Here is a 24,847-nt window from a genome sequence, read left to right on the forward strand (position 1 = left end):
AGACGGCGTACGAGCCTCAAGACGCACCGTCGATTTGTATGAAACGGAGCGGACTACAAAGATGGCGGCGTTACAACGTGCACCAACTGTTGCTCTCACTGGAGACGACTGGACATCGCTGGGTACCACAGTTATCTCAGAGTCACAGTTCATTATATTGATGAACTGGGAGCTGCATTCACGTACTTTGACTGTCATGACAACAGCAGACAGACATGCTGCAGAAACGTGGGCAGAACATTGTAATCACGCTACACAGCAGTGGACTGTTTACAATCAAGTCAGCACACTTACTAGTGAAAGAAATATGATTGCAGTGCGTTTGACAAAGTCCTGGCCAAATACAGAAAGGTTATGGGCCACTTTAACTCACTGTGGGTAACTACTTAATCTGTATTTATCTTTCTTTGACTGAAATTCTCTAAAGGAAATCCACAGGCTGTACAGACTAAAGGTCTCCTGCACAGTAAATTCCAGCTGTGTACTTTCTTTAGTGCTAGACCACTTAACGTCACTCTAACAGGGACCCTAACTACTGAACATACACTGTAATGCTGTTCCCTGATATATATATATATATATAAATAAATAAATCATGGTAATTTAAATGAAGGAATCTGAAAAACTATCGCGGACCCCCCTTTGACAAGCCTTGGTCTAAAAGTGCAAACTAATCCAACAGCCACTGCATTTACTGTACGTTTTCAGCATATGTACACAAGACACTGAAAACAAACATACTAAACAGCCAAAAGGAAAAAAACGAAAAACAAAACAAGTGTCACCACCATTGACAGACATACTGAGCAAATATGCTCCCTTGTTGCATGTTTGCCATGACATCACGAGACGAGGGATGACTCAATTACAGTGAGGAATATGGTATTCATCATGTGCAAACAATTAGAAATTCTCCGGCGTCAGAGGCATTCTGTGGCATTAGTCAGTGCATATGGTCCCACACCTATTTATGATATGATGAGGCAAGACTTGATAGGCCGAGTGCGCGTCATCATCGATGGGACGTGAGGGCACGGAGGGGTCTCTGATGAATTCTCACATGAGGATTACAAGACAAATATGGCAGCACTGTATGCAAGAATGGGAAATAAATAATAATAATAATAAATAAATAAAAAACAGGAGGGAGAAGGCGAGGAGATGGGAGCTGTCACAAAGCTGAGAGAAGGTGAAATACATGAAAAGGTCAAGGAGCTCACGTTGTTGCAAACCACCTCGTCTTGCGGCCGGGGTCTGGTGCCACTAGTCATGTGTCACAACAAGGGATGAAGGAGGATGCCTGACTCCTCCACCTCGGGGCACGACCTTTCTGACAACCGGGCTGTCAATGCAGCACCAAGGGTCGTTGCCGCAAGTGATGGAGGAGGGGAGGACGAACAACACAAAAGGCCGTTTCCATCCATATTCGAACCAACAACTAACCCCCTGACCTTTTCCCACTTCTCTTTATTTACACTTTTTTATGTCCTGAATGCAAACAGTGACATCTTCAATAAAGTTAATCTAATCAACGTGGCACAGGATTTATATGCACAAATGCACAGGTGTTTTCAGCTATTAGTCTTAATTAGGTTGAAATTGGGTGCAGCCAATGCTGAAAATTATGTAACATCATTGGTGGATGAAGTCACCGTGGTTTTTGTCCGTCGCCATCTTGTTTTTTAGGAACCAGAAGCGACACGAGGGTGAAGTACAAACGAACTCTGAACAAGAAATGTTACAAATAACATTCATGAAGTGAAAACACAAGGGGATCTTTACTGAGGGAATAAATTAGTCATTTTCTCATAGACTTCTATACAATCAGACTTCTTTTCGCATTGGCTTCGTTTTCCAGCACACGAGGTTGCCGTCTGGTACAAGCAAGAATAATAAAGTCATTCACTTCCATTTGTAAGAATGTGCCTCTGGTTTAGGTGTGAGCTCTGGACCGCTCAAACTGATATGGAGGCCAAAAGGTCACCTTGGTTGGACTTGGACCTGTAAAACAGCAAGCCTCTTCAATGTTCAACAAATATGCCTGTCTGTCATGAAGGACGTTCTGACGTGAAGGATGGAAAAGAAAGAGTGTAACGAATAATGTTACTCAAATAAGGCTGTTGCACGTTTGCGTGTGCTATCAGGACGTTGCAGTAAAAGGATCATGCACCGGTTTGTTGTTCATGTGCCTCCTTGCGTGAGTGTTTTACAACAAACAAAACGAGGATCCACTCCAAAAAGCAAAAGCCACCCCGCCCTGGCAAGTGCAAATACAGTGAGGGAGATGTGTATCAGGCACAGCGTGCACATATCCACACACTTCTTTGTGATAAAGCACAAGCTGTATATTATGTGTCATGTCTCGTTTATTTAATGTTTTAAATATGACCCACCAAGGGGGTCGATATGAAATAGCTTCAAGTTATCTCAAGTTCAAAGCATGAAGTGGCAGGATTTATGTTTAGTATTGTACAAGGTCCTTTACAAATAAAAATAAAAATGACAACAAATACATAACTCTGATTTGCCTTGAGATATTGACATTAGTCGCCTACCCAGCTGCGACCGCCAATATCAGTAATGGTTATGTCGTAACCCAAAGGTCAAGTTCAAATATTTACCTTTGGCTCTCTTGGGTGTTTCTGGGTGTGGACATCACCGACCACAAATTGATATTTACTAGAGCACGGATACTTTCTGGTTTGCATGGGCTTTCTATTCTTAGGATTCAGACGAAGGTTATAGGACATCCAGCTGTCTACATGTCCAGTCATACCTATTCCAGGCCATTCTATGGAGTCCCACTGAGCAGTACATTATAATGACCTCAGTGACCTTTTCACATAATGCTAGTAAGATCACTATGATGAACTCGTACAGTGTGGTTCACTGCATGCTATTACAGAACAGAAAAACATAATGGCGTGACGTTATAAGAGCTTCTCTGTGCTTTGTTTATATATACCAAGTCCGGCCATGCGTGTATGTAAGTGCACATGATGAGCGTGCCCCACTTGCCAGCTAATGGCCGCCGCTCTACACTACGTTCATATGGTGGTTACCAGCTGCCCTTATTCAGGGAAACACTGTTAGCTCTGTCAGCACTGTTGCCATTGTTTGCGCTGTTTGCACCGTTAGCTGCTAGCTGCTAGCCGCTAGCTCAGCTGTCGCCATGTTGAGAGTGGCACGTAGGCAATACATGTGCTCTGAATTCCATAGAGAGAACTTTTAACTAAAATTATATTAACATGACACACTTTCCACCGGAAAGGGGGAGTTTTCGGAAGGAGGAAAATACACAGAATTTGAGGGCATTTAATTTGGTCTAAAAACAGCAGTTTGGAAGGCCATGGATCCCTCTAGTGCATCATAAATATCAGTTAAGACAGGGATCTGCTTTTCGGTTATGCAACTAAGTGTGGACCCTGGAAACTAAAGAGTACACAGAGAGTACACAGGGACACAAAGGCCAATACAAAGCGTATTAACTAACTTTAAATCTTTGCCATCAGAGAGAAAGCCTTACAGTTACAGCTGCAATGTGAGTCAAATGCTTTCACTGCAACAGGTGCTTTTTCACGGAGGCCTCAGAGACCAGTCACATGCACTAATGATTAAAAACATTATATAACAATGTGTGCGGCTGTGACAGTTACCCCCAAACATTATTTGTTAACACGCTAGTACACAGGTGTTCTTTGATTTCAGTGCTGTGCCCACAAAGGAAAAGTATGACTGTGCTGTGCTTTCTTCGTGACAGTCTGGAACACGAGTGAGATGAAAGCACGTTACTGTTAACATGGGCAACTTCATCCAGACTCCCTTTAACTTTGTGTGACATTTTCTCAGAGAGCTGAAAGTCGATGGAGTACCAGATGTGAAGCCACCTGGTAGTAATCACAGCAGGGCTCTCAAATCCATGGAGCTTGTGAAGAAGACAAACCAGATACAAAAGGTCTGGACTTCCAACAAAGAGGCTCAATTACTGACCTCAATCAATAAACCACAGGTTCATGCAGTCTCAATGTCCTGCTTACTATGGCAAGCAAACTTGTGGACTTTAAAAAAGAAAGAATAAAAGGATAATAAGGATGGAATTTGCGACAACTTGTCAGAGCTACCATGGAGCCCACACTGTCACTAACTACTCTCCCTGAAGAAATGTTATCTAGTTTATGGAAAAACTAAAAAGGTAATTTCAAAGAGAAGCAGAAGAGTCAACTATATGCGTTTGAAGGATTTATCCAGGAAGTCAAACTGACTGAGCAGTGAAAAAAGGTTAAAAAGATATAGTCAAGCGAAAGCTAAAGTCTACACATCCCAGTGTAAAAGTGAACCACCACATCACATGGAAATCCAGACAGAAGAACAACTCTGTTCCTTTTTATTCACTGTTACAATCATTAAAAAGCAGCATGTGTGTACATTCAGTATACCTTCAGTAGCTGGCGTAGCATAGACGTGCCAATGCTAGTAAATGATGTGCGAACGTATTATGTTAGCTCCAAAGGTTTTTTATGTGGAAACGCAACATTTTAGAAACGTACATCTCCTGCTCAAGGTAATAATTTGCGCTATTATGGCAAGGTTTAACTACGGAGAGCTCCAAATCGACTAAACCAGCCTGAACATGAAAACTAATCTGATACAACGCATGGAGTCTATGGAGCAGAGCCAGATAGTTGTCGGACCCCGGTGAGAGCTGGTCGATGCTACGCTATGATTGGTCATATGATTGGTCATATGATTGGCGTTCGAGGGACGGGACTTAGAGAAGTCTCAGTTGTTAAAATTATGAAATTATGTAATTTCCTAATGTCACAAAAAAAAGCCACATCCACAATTCTTTTATTATATTCATGTTACTTCAACGTTGTAATACTAAAGTCCCGGTTGATTTGGCAACACCTCTGGTTAGTGGTGGTAGCGTTTTAATGAGGTCTGTCAGAAATACAACACAAACTGGTGTGTCTTTCCACTGTCGGTTCGAACCCCAGCAATTAATACTTAGCATTTCCAATTACTGCTTCACAGTAAACGCCACTCATTTTTGTCGATCAGCAGTAAGAAATGCCCAGTTTACATTAGCATTACTAAAGCTCTGATACAGCCGTATGAGAGTCAAGAGAGGAGCCAACTCCTATTACTCGCTTAATAGTAGGGGTGGGAAATGGCCATTTATACGCTTTTTCTCTTGCTGATTTAATTAGGTTACAATTTGCACTACATTTGGTGGTAAACATGGTTAGTGAGGCTGATATCAAGGGTCCGCTGGATAACATGTGCGCATTGTTTCCTTTGAATCCCTTGTGCATGTGAAGGACTTTTTAAACCAACACGGGAATTGGGGCCACTTAAAATAAAAAAACACACACACATATATATATATATATATATATATATATATATATATGATAGATGCAATTTAAGTATATTGAAAAGGCTATTGCCATATCAAAAACAGGGTTTTATTTTCATAAATTCTTTAACAACGATTTCCCAATGGATGAATACTATATCCCTCCTTTTTTATTTATTTTGTATTCATTTAATTTCAATTTTTTACAAAATAATGACACTAAACATTAGTATAGATAAACATTATAGACAATAATTGTACTAAAGAGCATTTGAGAGTGTCTACACAGATCTTTTTACAAGCCTAAATCAGAAAGGACCCTGGTCTTTTAACCCTAAAATCCACAAAAGGACTTACTTCGGTTAGGTAACAACCCACTGACCCACCGACCCCCTCTCTTTTGCAACCGCATCCAGAACTCTTGCAACAGAGACGTTTAAGTTTGCTGTGTCAGCAAACTCAGGAGAGGGGTGTGCATTTCCTGCCGTCAGATAATACCCATATATGGTATAATTTAGTAACGGTATTGATTGGAAACAAGTAATTGTAAATACACAACAACTAATGACACAATCAGTAATTGAAATATTGCTACAGTTAGTACATGAAGATACAAAGAAGTAAATAATATCTTAAGAATAAAAATTTAATTTATTTAAAAACTTCCCACTTCTGTTTTAGAGCTGCTACGTCTGACATTTAAAGTCCTCTTCAAGAGCATACCAAGCCATAGTACATCCACCATTTAAAAGCCACATAATTGTTTATCTGCGTGGAAGCATTGGCTGGCCTTTTCAGATTTTACTGGTACACTGCATTAGTGAAGCCCAAACTGGCAATTACTTGACGATGTCTTTTGGGCAACTTGCTTCCCTACTAAATGCCATGTCTCAATGCTATACAGACAGGCCATCACTCAGCAACAAGACTTTCAAAAAGTCACCATGAAAACAAAATTCCCCCCCGATATGCTTTGGTTCTACTCTTCATGTATTTCAAACACAAAGCTCTAGATTGGCTTTGCATTTTCAGTGCTGGAAGTAGCAAATGTCATTTTCATATGGTATGCACGTTTCAAAGAGAGCGTACTGGTTCTGAGAAAAATGGGTCTTGACTTCACGCCCCACCACATGTTAGATGACAGTAATCCCTGGTTACGTCATTTAATGTATCATATTCATTTAAAAATAAATAAATGTGGATTCTTTTTAAAAAATATAAAAATGAAAATAAAACATTATGCCCATTTCCGTAAATTCTCAATTAATGCTGTTTATCATATACTGTTGAGTTTAACTTTTGCACGCTCTTTTTACCTCGAAAACCGCTAAACATTTGCTCAACCTAAATGACACCACAGGGACCACATCACCGTTGTGTCATTGGGTAGCTGCTATAAAGTACGTGCACAGATGCAGCAGGAGAAGGACTAACATATGTTTTGCAGAGCACCACGAGAGGCTGTGCAAAAAGAAAGAGATGAGACAGAAGAGGCAGGACTGAGGCAACAAGCAGAACACTCTAGGCATTATGGGAGTAACCTGCAATTATTTTATAGCTCTTAAGATTCCTGAGCTCTTAGTCGGTGTTTACCGTGCAAGGGCACGGCAAGGCCACAAATTACAACCATTTGCTTTGGCACCAAACGCTCAACAGTCACGCACAGGCCTCAGCTCTCTATCAAAGAAGCAGACAGGCCGAGAATAGAAAGACAAAAAGGTGACGGGTGGACGGCAACCATTAGGTAATTATTTTGGGCTTTTGTTTTGTTTTTCCTTCTGTCATGTGTTTCCACAGTTGGTAATGCAACAGTCTTTTCAGACTGCATAATCCAGTAACAGCTAATGCTACTTGATTAGTTCCCTCAGCTCTTTTAACCTAATGTGAAGACATGTGGTCAAAACCACAACCAGCAGGTCGTGTCAACAGAAGAATGAGGCAGTCGAAGAAGACACAAGCGCCACTGAGTTCCCTTCTCTGGTCACGACACGGCAAAAGACACAAACAGACAGCAGAGACAGCTGTAACGGCCGATCGAGGTCGACATGAGATAGCCTTAATGGATCCTTAATGATGGGCATGTTGTGTTCATGCATGCGTGTGCGTTCGTGTAGTGGCCATAGTATGGTTTTCCAGGACTGCGTAGAGAGTTGTGAAAGACTTCTCATGTGACGCAATGGGATGTCTTCAGCCACGACTTCTCCAAAAACTCAACTGCCTCGCAAGTGGAGGACGTAAGCTGGACTGAAAACCGCAACAAGAAAAGCCTCAAGAGCGGTTGAGAAAGGAGTGACAATTATGTGGCAACCGGAAAGGTACGGTCACTGCAACTGCTGTAAACAGGTTTTGGAACTGTTTTGCCCATATCTGGGGAGAATTCAACCAAATATGGATAGGATTCGACCTGATTTAGGTGGAATGAGACCAGATTTAGGTAGAACTAGACCAGATTTAGGTAGAATAAAACCAGATTTAGGTAGAATGAGGCCAGATTGAGGTAGAACGAGGCCAGATTTGGGTAGAATGAGGCCAGATTGAGGTAGAACAAGGCCAGATTTGGGTAGAATGAGGCCAGATTGAGGTAGAACAAGGCCAGATTTGGGTAGAATGAGACCAGATTTGGGTAGAATGAGATCAGAAATGGGTAGAACGAGAATAGATTGAGGTAGAACAAGGCCAGATTTGGGTAGATTTGGACCAGATTTAGGTAGAGAAATATGGGTAGAATGATACAAGATGTAGGTAGAATTAGACCAGATTTAGGGAGAATGAGACTACCGGTAGATATGGGTAGAATGAGAATAGATATGGGTAGAATTAGACCAGATTTAGGGAGAATGAGACTACATGGGTAGAGTGAGACTAGATGTGGGTAGAATGAGACCAGATTTAGGTAGAATGAGACCAGATTTAGGTAGAATGAGACCAGATTTAGAGAGGATGAGGCTAGATTTAGGTAGAATGAGACCAGATTCAGGTAGAATGAGACCATATTTAGGTAGAATGAGACTAGATGTGGGTAGAGTGAGACCAGATTTAGGTAGAATGAGACTAGATGTGGGTAGAGTGAGATCAGATTTAGGTAGAATGAGACCAGATTTAGGTAGAATGAGATCAGATTTAGGTAGAATGAGACCAGATTTAGGTAGAATGAGACCAAATTTAGGTAGAGTGAGACCAGATTTAGGTAGAATGAGACATTATGGGTAGAATGAGACTAGATGTGGGTAGAATGAGACCAGATTTAGGTAGAATGAGGCATTATGGGTAGAATGAGACTAGATGTGGGTAGAATAAGACCAGAATCTGGGTGTCAGTAATCTGAAAATCAGTTCACTACTTGGTCATAGCTGACTGTTAACATTCTCAATCTATTTTAAAACCTCTCTTGGAGAAACATAATTGGTCAATAAAGAAATACATAGAGGTGAAGAGTGGGATATTAATCAGACACCTGAAGTAATCAGGAGCTGCCCTTATGCTCAAGCGATCCTTCATGTTTGATCCCTCCATAACTCATTTAACAGTAAACCAGTAGGTGCTAGATATGAGTTTGTTCTTTTTATATTTGCGGTGTACAAACCCACAGCGTAAAGGTTAATCATTCAAATTATATTTTTAACTCTGTATTGCTGAATGCCCTTGAGCAACTTAGCAATGTAAACAACATGGGTGCGGTGAGGGCTGAACAATGCATTTATTATATCTAATGTGCTATTTCAGTGCAGTTTCCAAATCAAAGCCGTCTACAGCAGTGAGTGCCAAACTTTTTTTTTCAGGGGCCCACCTGAAAAATGACAAACCATCCCAATTCACAATAAGCCATTTGTTTGGGCTATTTCAGCATCACCGTATATTATCTTGAATAATAATGATTTCAAAGCTATACAAGATCGATAACTTGTGTTATTAAAAACATATTGTAGAAATAAGTCTTAAATAAAAGATTAAAGAAGAAATTCTGCAAATTTATTTGGTGACCCAAATCAAATCTCTGCAGTATCTTCAGGTCTTCAGTCTGATATTAAAACGTTATCGGAAGTGACTTATCAGTAATCATTATTACCATGAGTCGCCAACAATGCAACAATGTTATCAATGAAGATAACCCCGCCTTTTGAATGTCAGGATATGTCATTACTTTTGATTGATTTTAACTATTGTGTTCCATATCCTAATAAATATGAGGTTAATTGGTGATTTATATATTTTTTATATTGGAAACGCTGCAGGTGTACGTCCATGGATGGATGGAAGTGGACGCAAAATTTGATATTTTCTCTGACTTGTTTTTTAAAAGAAGCAGCCTGGGAGAACTTCAACAACAAACAACTGCATTATTATTTCATCTGATTAATTTCTTGCAGGAACAAGATACTATTGTCATGACGTGTGGGGAGATGAACTAGTTTTGTTCAGTAAAACAATAGAACACAAATACAGGACACATTCAGCCACATTCATAGGAAATAATAGCGATGTGAATAGGAATAGTTTTATCCGTCAGATACATTTCAATTGCATCTTCTCCTCAAATTGCTCAGCTCGGGTGGGGTCAGTGAACTGTGTATTTGTCTGTATTGTTGATTTTACTATTAGCAATATTGATTTGTATTTCTTACATTACTTTAATTGTTGGACCCTCCCGAGGTGGAAGACGGTGCCATTGTTGAGCACAGCCCTCAGGAGTTTCAGGAACATGTTTTAAGAGCATCATTAGAGGACAATTTGTTGTCTCCCCCTCTGTGATGCATTTAACAAAGCTGATTTGTAGCTCATAAAATAGTAGGAGGAATTATTTAAATGAGAAAAGTCAGGATCCACAAAGCCCCCCCAACTTAACAATATTGAATTATAATCAAGATATTAACTTGCAAAGACAGCCCAAGATGATTTTTTTTGTATTTTTATTATTATTCATAAATTGAGTATTCCGTTGTTATTTAAAAAAAAAAAAAAAGAAGATGAAAAAGGTTCAGCGATGCAACATTTGCTTCAGGTTCATTTAAGGGTTAACATTTGAATGAAAGAATAAAAAAACAAGACGGGAAATGAAAAGGAAGCGCAGAAATGACAGTGGCACCACAAACGAAAAGACGGGACGAGAGCCAGAGGCTCTGCTTCACCCTGACCCTCCCCTGCCCTGCCAGCCGCTGCATGCGGAACTCTGAAGGTTAAAGTGTGTGTGAGTGTGTATGTGTGTGTGTGTGTAGGGGGAGGGGAGAGGGACGAGGATGCGGGCCCAAAAATAATTAGAGTAAAATTAATTAGATGTAAGTGCTCTTGTTGCACAGACAAACCCTCAATGCAACCCTCCCTCAGGTCAGGGGAGGGGGAAGCCAAATTGACCTGGGGGAGTTGGATCCTGGTTGCCGGGCTTTGGAGAGACTCGGCATGAAAATACAAATGAAACAACAGTGTACAAATACAATTCTGTCCTATTTGCTTTCTTGCAGAGAGTTAGATACCGCTGTCATATATGGGAAAAATAAGACTGAATCCAGCAGCTGGGTTAGCTTAACTTAGCTTAGCACAAAGACTAAGCTAAGCTAAGCTGTGGCCTTAAATATAACAGAGAGATTTTGGGCATAGGATCGATCTTTCCATCCAACTCCCACACCAGAAAGCGAATGAGCGCATTTCCCCAAATCGTTGACCTATTCCTTTAACTGTGCTGCCAACAAAGACCGGAAATACTGCAAACTAACCCGGAAGCATCACCATCCAATAAAGCACGCACAAGCTTAGAGTTAAAAAACAAAACAAACAGCAATTAGACCCATCGGCAATTAGAAACTGTACTTTTCGCTGCTTTAACAGACACTGTCAGCACGGCACACGTTGTCAGGATTTGTACCGACAACCACTGAACATTTGTGTCTGTTGTTATATAATTTATTTAGTTAAATAGATGTTCAGCTTGCAACTCAAACATTTCTGTTCATTTGTCAGGTTTTTAATCTACTATTCGGGAATCTTTAAGCTCAAGGGACATTGCTGCATGTATGGTTATCTCACACGGAGCTGCAGATTAGAGCAGATATTAATTAGCTCACAAGACGGGTCACCTGAAACGTCCAATTAGATCAATGGCAGCTGCTCGAGGCCCCTCAAACACATGCACGCACACACACATGCACACGCACACACACACAGTTTGGAGCTGGTGACATGGGCCAGTGCTTGTGGGGGAAACCAAGCTCAAGTGAAGCGAGAGCAGAGGGCTCAGTCACGAAGGTGGCGTCACTCCGTGCTGATCGGTGAGGACATTTAGAGGCGAGCCGCCGCCGCACATACACGTACGCTGCTGAGTGAGCGCGGACGAGACGCAAAAAAGGGACATCCTTTAACCAAAAGGTCACATCTGTAATCAGACTTTTGAGTAGCAGGAAGCAGGACAATAATTCTTTAGCAGAGTTAGAGCTGGTCGATATGGCCTGAAAATAAAATCTCAGATTTACAATTTAAATAAATGAAAAAAAAACTAAGCCTGAAAAAAAGACTAATGAGATATTAAGTGTGGCCAAACTTCAATCTTTTTCCAATTAAAAAAAGGTAACAAAAGGTATTGTATCCGTGAAGAAAAAAAAGTAGCTTTTTAAACGATTAAACGTGTGTTATTGTGTGTGGCCATGACGATGGAGAGGTACTTCCTGGACACATGACAGCAAATGTGCTTCAACATGTTGGATGCATTTCTAATCACATCCGACACCCCGTCCTCTTCTAATACTCAGCTCTCTCGGTTGCTGATGAAGCTGACAGGAAACCAGCTTTTTCATTCACAACTTTTATTTTCGCTCGCGGTGGCTAAGGAGATGGTGCCGTTTTTGGGAACTAACACCTCCTATTTATTGGCGCATGCTACCATGTTGATGGATTACTTGTATCTGAAGCAGGCGGCAAACTCCAGATTTGAAAAGTGAAACCAATGCGGAAGTGCCTTGAACTTGCATTCTCTCTGACCTGCGACTCCTCTGGTTGCAAAAAGAAAACCGATTGTAAAGAAAAGAAAGAAATTCTAAAAGAAAAGTACTCCACTTCTCTTTTGATGTATTCCCTCAGTAAACATTGTAAACATTAGTTTATGGTCTAAATCTCTAATTTTTTTTTTAATACAGCATGATGTTCATTTAGTAAATGATGGTCCATTCAGAGTCAAATAGACCATAAAGCAGAGTATGCTTTAGGGCGGGCTTACTGTGATTGACAGGTCACTACTATGGTGTTGTCTGGGCTGAACTAGAGGTTTCCAAATGGCAAGCCAATGGTCTTAAGAGAAATCGCAGGTTAACTCTGAACCATGGGAGCTCTGAGAAGCTTGTGGCAGTTTGGTGCAGTAATTATCAACATCATCCTAAACCATGAATTAATCAATATAATTGATTTTTCACAGGTAGAAATAGGGGTGTATAGTAAGCTTTCTGCCATAAAACATCTAGAATATCTTATATACGTTTGCTTCATCTCTTATTCCCATCCAGAATAAATGTGTTAAGTAGACCGTGCCAAACGACACAAACCAGCAGGGTTGAAAAGACCTCAGCGACAGGAACAAACATCCTATCCAGTGGGAGGTCAAAGGCCAACGCCGAATGAGAGGACGAGAGTAAGAGCAACATTAAACGGGTGACAGCCCAGAGGTCAAGGTACGATCAAAGGATGAGACACTAAAACGGTGCCGAGAGGACCGCGTGCCCTTTAAAAAGGGGAGAAAACTGCCAACATCCATCTGTGTGCATCTCACTGTCCTTCCACTTTCAGTGTCCTTCCCACTCTTTCATTTAGACTATGAGGGGCTGCCCCTTTTAAAACAAAAAATACTAAAAGATTAAAAAAAACGAATAAACATGCATTCCTCCACCCTCCCCGAGGCTGGGCCGTGCATGCAGGAAGGTAAACATGTCCACTGTGGTGAGCTCAGACCACGCGGATGCCTCGCTCCAGGTAACAGTCGTCCTCCACAGCTCTGCGCCCACCAGCAACATCTCGGCATTCCACTAGCAGGGCAGAGTAGCCCCGTGTCTGTACAGATTTCTGCTCCAGTGTCAACCCGCCCCTCCTCAAGCAAGGACATCCACGGACTTGATGAGGAGGTTGATTCAAATCAGGGTCAACAGTCTGACCTCTACCTACAGTACCTGGCTGACGGCTTGTATTCCTTCTGAAAAGCATAGCTTTTTAAAGAAATATAAAAATTGTGTGTGGTTTTTCAAAGACAGACCTGCTAGCGACCAGGTTAGAACTCATCTGGAGGACTTAGTGGGTGTTCAGACAGAAACAGCCATCTGTTCAAGTAATGCAAAAGGGGCTGCCAGCGGGGAGATAATGAGGTATGATAGAGGTAGTATAATTTAAGTAACACATCTCTGACCCTGGACGCTGATCAAGACTGCACATATTAATTACAATTTATAACACATTCATTATACTATGAGACCGGACACCGTGACATAACCTCATCTTTCTATCTTTGTCTAGAAATCTACATTCATATAATCTACAGAGAACGTGAGTTTCTTGATATCTGGCCGACACGGCGCCTTGCCAGGTTACACTGCATTGCAGGGCCCGAAATACCACCTGCATATGACACGGTAGTGCAAGTCAAATTTGAGCTGAGCACGTTATTCTCAGCTCAATATGCACTTGGTACAGAAAACATGTTGGGCACAGCCCGTTACTTCCAATAAAATGTAATTCAAAATATAATAAACTGTTTATATATTCAGGATCAGAACTATTTATGGCCAAGTACGCTACATATACAAGGAATTTGGCTTGGTTTATTGTAAAATGGGGTATAAATGTTTGGTGCGTAATTTATTGGAGCCCAAAATAGGCCGCAATCGCACTATATATATATATATATATATATATATATATATATATATATATATATATATATATATATATATATATACACACACATGGAATTACTTCTTGTGCAGAAACCTGCAATGCACAAAAAGAATCGACTTCAGACAAGCGTCCTCGCTGACAGAAGTAATTGCATGACGACCGTCAAACATAAAATTCAGGTCATCTGTTTGGCGTGCAGTGCATTTGTGTTCTTAGAGTCCAGCCTATACGCGGCATAATCCCGTTCCTCTGTAATGCGTAGGAGGACAAGGTGTGGGCTGATGTTCATTACTTTCTTCTCTGCGAGTCGATACTCTTTCTCAGTCTTCCATTGCTCCCATGGTGATACTATGTATACCCAAGCTGCCAGATGCAGCACAATACTGCGAGTGTGTGTGTGTGTGTGTGTCTGTGTGTGTGTGGTTGTGTGTGTGTGAGAGGCAAAGAACACATGATGTGATTAGGGTGACAGAAATGTACATCCTTATCCGAGACTTCGTCTCTAATAAAATCACTAAATATTACAGGGAATTCTTTTTTGACAACATTGTGTCAATGGCTACGACTGCCCACTGGTTAACTATGTCAGTGTGTCTGCCTCCACTTTGAAAGCCTTTCCATAGAAACCGCTAGCAAGTGACAGCATGCATGTTTAAGAAAATAAAATAAAATTGTCACAATGGAGCTCAACTCGGGGCAGTGTAGAACCCTTCCTGCCTCGAGACACACTGGTACACAGGTAAAAAATGACATTAATAATCTATCATGACCAGCAATGCGGCTGTGAAATACAACTGAGTCGCTGGATGAGTCCACTCAAAGGCTGCAGAGAGCGAGACGAGTCGCGATGCTCCAAGTTTTTTGAGAAACATGGGGGACACTGGAGGCTGATGTGAGGCTAACGACGGTTGCCGTTCCCCTTATGTTTACCATCATTTCCCTCCACAAACACGAGGTCGGGCTACAAAAGGCCAGAGAGCCAGGGCCTCCAGCATGCAGGCAGTCGAAGAAGGGGGTGGGGGGAGGGCAGTGAGTGAAAAGAGAACTGGAGATAAGGGAGGGAGTGGGAAAGAGGGGTTAAGGCAATCACTGATGAGAGAGAGAGAGAGAGAGAGAGAGAGAGATCGGGCTAAGCTGCCTCCAGACACCACGCGGCTCAGAGCAGATCGAGAGTGACGGCTTGCTGATTAGTCAACTCACAGCCCCCCAAGACCGGAGTCTGTGTACACACACGCACGCACACACAAAAACACACACACACGCACACACACACACACACACACACACACACACACACACACACACACACACACACACACACACACACACACACACACACACACACACACACACACACACACACACACACACACACACACACACACACACACACACACACACACACACACACACACACGCGTATGTAAACATGTAGACAAATCTATCTTTTTAAAGTGGTAAATGTAATTAAAAGAACAGTCAATTTACATCTTAAGGAAGCTCGTGTCATGACAAACTCTACGTTGACATAATGCGACGCAGCAGTGAACATTGATCAGAACGGGGGTTAATTACCTTCAGGAGGTAGACGGGGATGTTGCTGAAGTCCCCAGGTAGCTTGAGAAGGAAACGGGCTGAGAACTCTCCCGTCTGGAGAACGAGGAACAGGGTTTCAGCATACGCGTCATACAGTAATAAAAATGAGATGTTTTGGTGCTAAAACTAAATTATGCGTACATATGAAATGTATACAAATGTACAGTGTGCAGATATAATCACCATCAAAAACCATAGGCCTGGGTTTCGTCGGCAAAACTCCATGCCAATACGATACCAAACGCGCCCTCATACCTCCACGGAAGAGAAGGGCGTTTGCCACTGACTCCCAAATGAACATATGTTGTGAACACGTGGTGAATGTTGTGAAAAAGGAACCGCTCGGTTAGGTCCAGGGAGAGATCATGTTTTGAGTTCAAATAAGCATGTTTGTAGCTTTTGTACTTGACGTAGTACGTGACGTGGTTATGTATAAACGTAACTACATCCGCAACTTGAAATAACTGCCCGTGTTGACTTTCAGTCTCACATGGGACACCAACAGCGGTCTCCAGGGTGAAAGTCCTGCAACAAATGTAAATATGGGTCGCAATAAGCTGACGATTGTTTTTTGTTTATGGCATTATTTGCTTTTTTAGTTGGACAGCTGCAAGTGCAAAAGGGAGACAGGAGAAATTGCGATTATATTGCATGTGCCGGAGACATTCCACTATCGGGCCAGCCTTCAGTAAACCTTCTACCGGTTATGCTTAATGTCCAGCTGTGTGTTACTGAGCACAGGTCTGTTTGGTTTATTCATGTCAACACGTCTTTTGTTCCAATGCACATGATCTGAATGAATACTCCTTCGAGCACATTTATGCGGCATGAAGCCCAATAATTGTCTAGAAACGTATAACGTAGCGTGAGCACAGTATTGCGTCTCGTAGTGTTTCATGAGTTATCGTCATTGTGTCCTCGAGAATGCGTCTTGACGGAGACACACAGATCACAGCCATGACAGTGATCTGAAAATCATGTGCGTATTGGGACAAAATCCGGAACACACAAGTCTGACACTAGTTCCTTTGTACAAGCAGACAGGAAGTGGATATTACATGCTATTTCCAAAAGGAAATGTCTTCTAAGGACAGCAGAGAAAATTGAGTGCAATTATGTATAATAACTGGATTACATGAAAAGAAACTTTATAAATAGCGGCACAGGAGAATAAGGAAAAGTCACTCCTCGCTCATGTGACTGCTAAACATTGAGATTAACTGGACTCACGCGTATTTATTTTTCTAAGCTCAGCTGTCGGAGTAACATGGGAACCGCGTTTCAGTCGCCAACAGAAAGCCGCTCCACAGTGGCCTACCCAGCTGTTCTTGCGTCCGGCGTAAATCTCCATGTTGCGGCCGTAGTTGGGATCCTCCAGCAGACTGTCGTACTCGAAGAGCAGCCTGGAGCTTTCGCGCAGACGCTGGCACTGGTAGTGGTGGTACTGCTGGAGGAGCTCCTTCACCAGCTGCAGCAGGCATTCTGGATCCCCGGAGTCCCACTGGACCAAGTGCTGAGGAAGAGGCCGGAGACAGACATTGAGACAGGGCATTTGTTTAAACATTTTTACATGTTAGAATGGAAAATCAAAACCGGCATTGTTTTTTTTATTTTTTATGTTGAGGCTGTTTTGGCAAGAAATCCTCAATACTGAATGTATGAAGATATAGAGATTTCATTATGGCACAAAAAGCAAACAGAGTGCTATGCTATCCTGGGCACAAACTCAAGTTCAGCCCCCCGAATTCAAAAACACATAACCTGTAGTCGTAAATTATAGATCTAGATCGTTTATGTCAGAGTTGCCGAGTGTTGCAGATATTAGCTGGAGAGATGACTGCCTTGTCGTCAACATAATGGAACTAGATGGTGCTTTGCTTGTGGAGCCCCAAAAAAATAAATACATTTGAAAAAACTCAACAGCAGTTTCAGGTAGGGACTATATTCTTTCTGCAGAACTACACCCGCCATCTGCATCACCCCGCACGGGGAAGCGTGCATCCATCAAGTGTTGCAATGAGTCCTGAAACCTCTGGGAGTCAATGGGATCTTTGAACAGGTTTTTGATTAGATGCACAACATAAGGTCTGCGGCTAACACAAGCTAAAGATTTTTTTTTTACTACATCAAATACGTTAGGAAATACCCCTCTGGGGAATCTTGAAGCTTTTACGTGTCTTAAAGGCGGTTGCTAACAAGTGGCTAAATGACTCTACAAAATGTCACCACGTGAAACAGTAGTCCCTTTTAGCTCAGTGGCAGCAACGTTGAACTCATGTGAGCGTGGTGTCGTTCATTTAGAGCCAAAGGTAAATGGAAAAAATTATAGTTTTTGATTTTTGGACAAACTGTCCTTTTAATATTTAAAAATATCAATGGCAACATCCTGCTAAAACATACAAGTTGGTCATCGCATTGGTAATGTTGTGGATGACCACTCGTTTGCTTCCTGTATTATAAGAAAGGTACACAGCTCTCAGACATGTAGTATGAACTCACTGGCATACATGGTGGTTATATGACAATCTCTAAAGGGCTGATCAAATTGAACAACCCGTTATGGTTCTGAATAACACTTGAGACAACATTAGGAAACGGTTGCAAATTCAAAAATAGCAGTCGTATAGCGGATAGATCACGGGGTACTAGGGAGAGATGGGAAAACCGCGTAGGAGAAAAAAAGATTCTGTCTTGAAGAAGAAAAACAGAAAAGAAGAAAAAGTCACAGTAATAGCCTAATCCTGACAAGCGGTACTTCCCATTACCAGATCAGAAGGAAAAGGGTTGTGCTAAAGGATGTCCTGTTTCCACGGAGATTAAGATTGATGTGGAAAAGTACTGAGCCTTTGTCTGTCCCCTGTTGCCATACTGATTGGCAGCTATAGATGTTTGATACGGGTGCACTGGGTTGTTTGCAGCATGGGGGGTGTACATCACACACACGGTGCAGTCATTTAGGAAAAGCTCAGGACATTTCCGTGTCTCTTGCAGGTCAAAAAGCTCCACGGCGCTCACAAGACTTTCACTTCCACAATCTCTTCTTCAGCAATCCCCAACAGCACTCGGCCCACCGAAGCCCTGGAGCAATATGCTAATTTACAGAGGAAAAAAAGGAGAAAAACAAACTACAATCATATGCACCTGTCACATATGAGTAAGCAGAACCGACCAGGAGTGATTCTCCACCGGGCTCATTCTACCATATGGAAGTCTTTCCACTCTTTTAAGGGGAACCCGTCCATCGATGCGCAACGAATAAAACGCTTATTTATAATTAATGCCAACATCACCGCGTGGAAAAAAAACTAATTTCAGGCAATATGTCAGGTCTAATAAAGACAACTGGATGGCCGAGCTCTCGGGGAATGAATGCTGTGAAAGCTTTATAATGGAGGAGTTCAGCACGCAAATCAAAACCAAAGCAAAAAAACAACAAAACCTAACTGGCTTAATGAGTTTGCTGCACTGTTTAGACTTTGAAATGACAGGGCTTGTTCATTTAAAGAGATTTAAACAACATTTTTGTGAGTTGATTCACGTCATTTGGAGATGATGGCAACATTGTTGGAGATTAAACAAAAGGTAGTGGGTCTCTTTAGCAGTAGTTTGGAGGCATGATGCGAGTCTCTGCAGTCCTGGAAGTGAAAGTGATTTCAACCCCCGACCCCGACTCATTCTGAAAGTTGAACCCCTGCTTTGCAGACTAAAACTGCTGCAACCTGATGATGACAGGACTACTAAGCCTGTAGTCGACGCGTAGCCGCCTCTCCCTTTCCGTAGCACTCGGGACAATTAAATACGGGGTCAACCCAAATGATGAGCAAATCACAATTTTGGTGTGCTCTGAGTGGGAGGGGGTATTAGTAGGCACTGGAAAGACTAACCATTAATAGCCATTACATGTAGGTGTCAAGTCAAAAGCGGGACGTCTTTGACTCGCATTAGCTCGTCTCCCTTACTGTCTGTCTTTTTGTTCGCCTGTCTTCCTGTCCTTGACTGGCAGCCCACAACGGCTCGGTGATGGAGAAAGCTTCCATTGTTTTAGAGCAACGGGGGTGTTGGGGCCTAAACGAGAGACAGTGACCTCATCGTCTCGATCCACCGGTGGTTACCAGCAATGTCGGGATTCCCGAAACAAGGGGGGCGACGCAAACAAGGATGGGCATTGTCCAAAAGTGGTGGTCAGCGCTTCAGGGCAGGAGCGAGCTGAAACTGAGGAGAGACTGAGGAAGTGCCGTGTCAGGATTGTGACACAGAATATCAGCCAAACTCCACTGGAGGAGGAGGAGGAGGAGAAATCAGAAGTGGGAGAATGGGGGGGGGGGGGGGGGGGGGGGGGGGGGAGAGCGGGGTAGTGCTGTAGAGCTCCAAGTGCCAAGGCCAAAGATAACAGGCTTGAGACTTGTTTCAGTGGGAGGGAAAGCTAAGTGTGCACTCGACGTGGTGAAGCCAGCGGGAGCCTCGTGCGCGGTGGAGGCTCCGCGAGTGGTCGTGCACCTCGGAATTTTTGACGGTTCCACCCGTTGTCTTCTTGCTACTTCAAAGTACGTTTCCTCTGGCGCTTTGGAGAATAATGCAACGAACAGTGTGTTGGGCATTAAGGCCTTTTGTGTGTGCGCCTTTTGTGTGTGCGCCGTCTGCCGAGGCCCGTGCCAAGCGCAAATATGAACAGAACAGTGGAGACTGTAAACAAAACCAAACTTTTATCCTAAAATATGTGAGGAGAGCTTTATGACTGGATAAATGATTACAGCACATACCAGAGAATGTTTCCATCAGATTAACAAGACATTGGCAGGGGAAACACTCCCTCAAGTGTGTGTGGCGAAGGTTTCCTCACACTCAGTAGTTCACCCAATTTGCTCCAGAGGCGTTCTCTGATCACATGGCATTTCTTCTTTTTTTTTTTTACCAAACTATGATTATTGGTGGAAGTGGGCTCCGATGATTGTCCGATGGCGGTCACGCGGGGACGTACATCAGGGAGGCTCCAGACACATAATATGAAAATATCAGCATTTGATTAATTCCTGATAATAATCTCGTACTTTGAGGCCGGTAGATGGGAGGACGAGGATTCTCCACTTCATGAAAAAGACAGGAAGTGTGGGCAACAACTTTGCGGAGCAGCTGCTTTCAAAGTCAGCTGGCGGTACGAGGTATTCATGTCATATCTGACCCATTTTCAGTTTATTTCCCCACACAAAAGTTATCTTTCAAACACATAACGCAACACCATCAGCTCTCAAAACCGGTCAATAAAGTGGCCTTTAAAGAGATCGACGACTGGCAGCAGACCCTGGTCAACGTTGGCGTCCGTATCGGGGGAAAAACACACAAAAATACACTGCACTGGTCTGTCTTGTATTGTACTGAATGTTCTGACTCAACAAGGTAGCACTCGAATGCCGTAGCGAAGCATTGGTCGAAAACAGAGGCAGAGATTGTGAAAAGCACTGAGCGAAAAAAGCAATGTCTGTGTGTTGCAACGTGTGTGTGTGTGTGTGTGTGTGTGCAGACATGTGAGTCTGTATAGAGACTCTTCACTGAATTGATTTCATACGCTCTGCTGAAGGCTGTGTGCCAAAACAAATCTATGTATTTTTTTTCATGAATAGGATAAGGCCTGCGGAAAATGTACACATTTGATGCATAAAAAAACAAAAGATGCGATAGTCGCAATCTAGTCTATTTGAGAGCCGAGATTTACCGTTTGATGAAATGAACTGAAAGAAAAGGAGAGAGACATTCCATCCACATGCCCGCTCGATCATTCTGTATGGAAGGCACATCTATCATAGGGCTTTATCCACAGGGGGTAAATATTGTAGCCCGGTTCAATCTGGACCTTGTAATCCAATTATTTTGACACAACACACCAGTTAAACCAGTGTCAAATGATTAAGTCTAAACTTGGCTTGTGATAAAACCTGTCGGCTCTAATTCCCAAATCACTGATACTTTCCTTATTTGAAAAGAGTGCATATCTGTAAGGGAAGCAGCGTATAATCGTATTACCTTTAGATACTATTATTATTATTGATTCAATATCAGTGTTAAAAACAGAACATTAAAAATATATTGGATTACCATTTAGTATTTGGGGTATTCATGGAGCAATGTGTCCAAGCCAATAGTAAAAACAGTTGAAATAGCAGTCGGTTGACATAAATGTGACAGAACTCCACGTCTTAACCCCCCCCCCCCCCCCCCCCCCCCCGAGGACACACACACACAGTCTATTGATTGATTTACTCAAATAAAATAAAATAAATTAAAACAAAAAAATCTTGAAGGAAAAGGAAAATAAAATTAAGGAAACGTGTAGTCAAGTGAATGCACAAGTGATGAACAAGAGATATAGGCTACATCCACACTAATGTGTTTTCCTGTATAACCTTTGCTACGGTTCAACTGGCGTCCACACGGCTCTGAGAGGTAGAAAAAAAGCTGCAGACCTCGTTTTAGTTTGAAAACTCGTTTTGGAAAAGGGGACTATTAAAAACGGTGACGCAGACACACACATCCTCTTCCAGATTGGGTTGCATCAGTCACTACATGTCCTTCCCTGATTCGTCACAACCCTAACGCAGTACTTTCATAAAAGAAAACCAACGACCTCAGCCTGGACTACCAGTAGTTAATTCAACACGCATAACAAATTACAGGCTGACCTTGGTGTGTAATGCTAGCAGCTTTTTGTAATGTACATTTTATAATGTTCTGTTCTTCCTTAATAATATTTTCTGCAAACAAGCAACCAACCGCAGAGTAGACACGTTTTCCAATTTCTGAAACGCTGCACAGTGAAAACGTATTAGAGCCTTTAGACCCCACGGGCGGGACGAATCTACAACACCTGAGAATATTATATGTCTATGGCCTTTATTGTGAAAGGTAAGAACAGATCTGGTCAACGGTAAAAGGAGTTTGCTGGCTTGGATCAGACTACGGAGCCTCCCTGCTGCGGTTTCAAAAGGCGCTACTCAACCCTTTCTGCATAACGTGATTGGTTGATGCCTTTATTTGCGGTTCAAAAATTCAAAAATCTGCAATGTTTTTCCCGCAAAAAAGGATGACGATCCCCCCCCCCCCTCACTCCCTTCACTCGGAACCACAAACTTCCACCTGCTGATGGCACCAAAGGAAAGGTCCGAGGAACACAAAAGTCATTCTAACCGTTTGGCTTTGCATTGAATATCTGCAGCAAATTCCACTACCATCCATCCATTAGGTTTATAGATTCTTCAGTCTGAACCAACATAGTGGGCCGACAAACAGACTGGCAGCCCCAGGAACACGGCATCAGCACTGCTAAAACAAATTACCACGTAGTATTGTTTGAATAAAGACAAAACTACTAAGGGTGCGACTTATTGCATCAAATCAATATACGCGTCACAAAGCAGTGATTCCTTTAACCTACAATTAATTGCGGGTAACATTGTAAATGTGTGGATGATAAAGGAAGAAACCAACAGACGGTGTTTTCCTTTAAGAACAAAATGTACACCTAAATTGGGCATCTTCACACTGAATAGACCCAAGTTGACAGAATTATGTCTTCCTGTGCCATCCGTCTGTACCATCTCTGATCCAATATTTATCGTAGGCCAATGAGAGAGGGACTGGCATCTGAAAATGCAAGATAATTATATAGGCCAAGAGAAAATATTTGTTTTTACGTCTTAAATGTGATTTTTATAGATGCTGGCAACCTGATCCAATAAATCGCTGTCGACTTGAAAGTGTGAGGCATTAAAAAACTCCCAAGTATTAAATTAATCTCTGTTAGTCTAATTCAAGTGTGGGCTCACACCCTGTTTTGCCCCTGGAGAGTGCCAAGTCTAAGATCATGCTAAATTGCTCTTGTCATGTGTTTAAGACACTTGGCATTCTCAGCCCAGTGTATTTTTTTTACTGTGATCTGTGTCATTTGTGTCCAAAACAGTACAACTTGTTGACAGAAATAGCACATTTCCGACTACTTTGCATGCGGTTCAGTAACTTCTTTAGCCTCGTACCAAACCACTATAAGGGCTGACACAATTGTCCCGTCTTAGTCTGGCACTTAAGTTTATGGTTTTCTCCCATACATCAGCTGGTGTTTAAGAATTGCCAAACTCCTTTCCACCAGCCATCTCTGGTAGCAAACAATAGCCTGTCTGCTAAAAGCATTCCCAGAGCTGTCAGTGAGCCCTGCCAATAATACAATCTAATAAAAGCTGGAATGCATTATTCCCTACAGCGGGAAGGAAGCAGGAGCAACAGTTGGTACGCTATGCCCAGGTTGACATACTCTTGAGGTCCATTGTAAGAACAGTAACAGGGGACGAGCTGGAGCAGCAGATAGGAAGCGCTCACCAATGCTTGGCATTCAGGATTACCAGGGGGTAACGTAAAGTCTGTAATGTTTCCTTTTCTGGGACGGAATAGTGCTTAGATTGGCTTTACACTCCATTTTTTAGTGGGAGTTGTCCTGATATCCAAAGTACAAACAATGTATCATTGTCTGGGGCCATAACTTCTCTGAGGAGTCTTAATTTTCTAAAAGTAGTGGAAAAGTAAACAGTTCTGAGAGAGCAGGACAAGTAACCAATGGCCAATGAGTATAACTAGCAGTCCGATGAAAAGACACTTTTTTAAACTGCAAAAGGTCTTAACTAAATTAAAGAGGGGAAATAACAATATACACTGGTAAATTGATCACATTCAAAATGGTCTTTTATACTAACCAAGATTAACATAAAGCAGTTAAAGTACGAGTTGTTCAAACAGTATAACTGTATTTGGTGTTCCCCCTGGCATGCAGAAGTATAAAACAACCACAAAAACAAAAAGTCTTTGCACTTGTTTAATATATTTGCATGCATACACTAAAATGGCCTAATTCTCAAATTGGATCTTGGTTAAGAAATTGAATGGGCAACTGGATTGTTGTGAACACTATAGATAGCAACATGAATAGGTACAGTGCATCCGGAAAGTATTCACAGCTCTTCACTTTTTCCACATTTTGTTATGTTACAG

At 42.1% G+C, this 24,847-nt stretch overlaps 1 protein-coding gene across 2 annotated transcripts in view; it reads right to left on the reverse strand.

Annotated features, from left to right (window-relative positions):
• babam2 (BRISC and BRCA1 A complex member 2) overlaps nt 1-24,847 on the reverse strand; it is a 77,206-nt gene that overhangs the window by 35,745 nt on the left and 16,614 nt on the right. For both annotated transcript variants that reach the window (XM_034525659.1, XM_034525660.1), the window contains exons 5-6: nt 17,136-17,330; nt 15,797-15,871 (exon numbers count right to left, since the gene is read on the reverse strand). In XM_034525659.1, coding sequence (XP_034381550.1) covers nt 15,797-15,871; nt 17,136-17,330 — 270 coding nt within the window. The remainder of the gene's footprint in view (nt 1-15,796; nt 15,872-17,135; nt 17,331-24,847) is intronic.

Source organism: Cyclopterus lumpus, chromosome 22 (genome assembly GCF_009769545.1).
Source record: "Cyclopterus lumpus isolate fCycLum1 chromosome 22, fCycLum1.pri, whole genome shotgun sequence".
Classification (NCBI taxonomy): domain Eukaryota; kingdom Metazoa; phylum Chordata; class Actinopteri; order Perciformes; family Cyclopteridae; genus Cyclopterus; species Cyclopterus lumpus.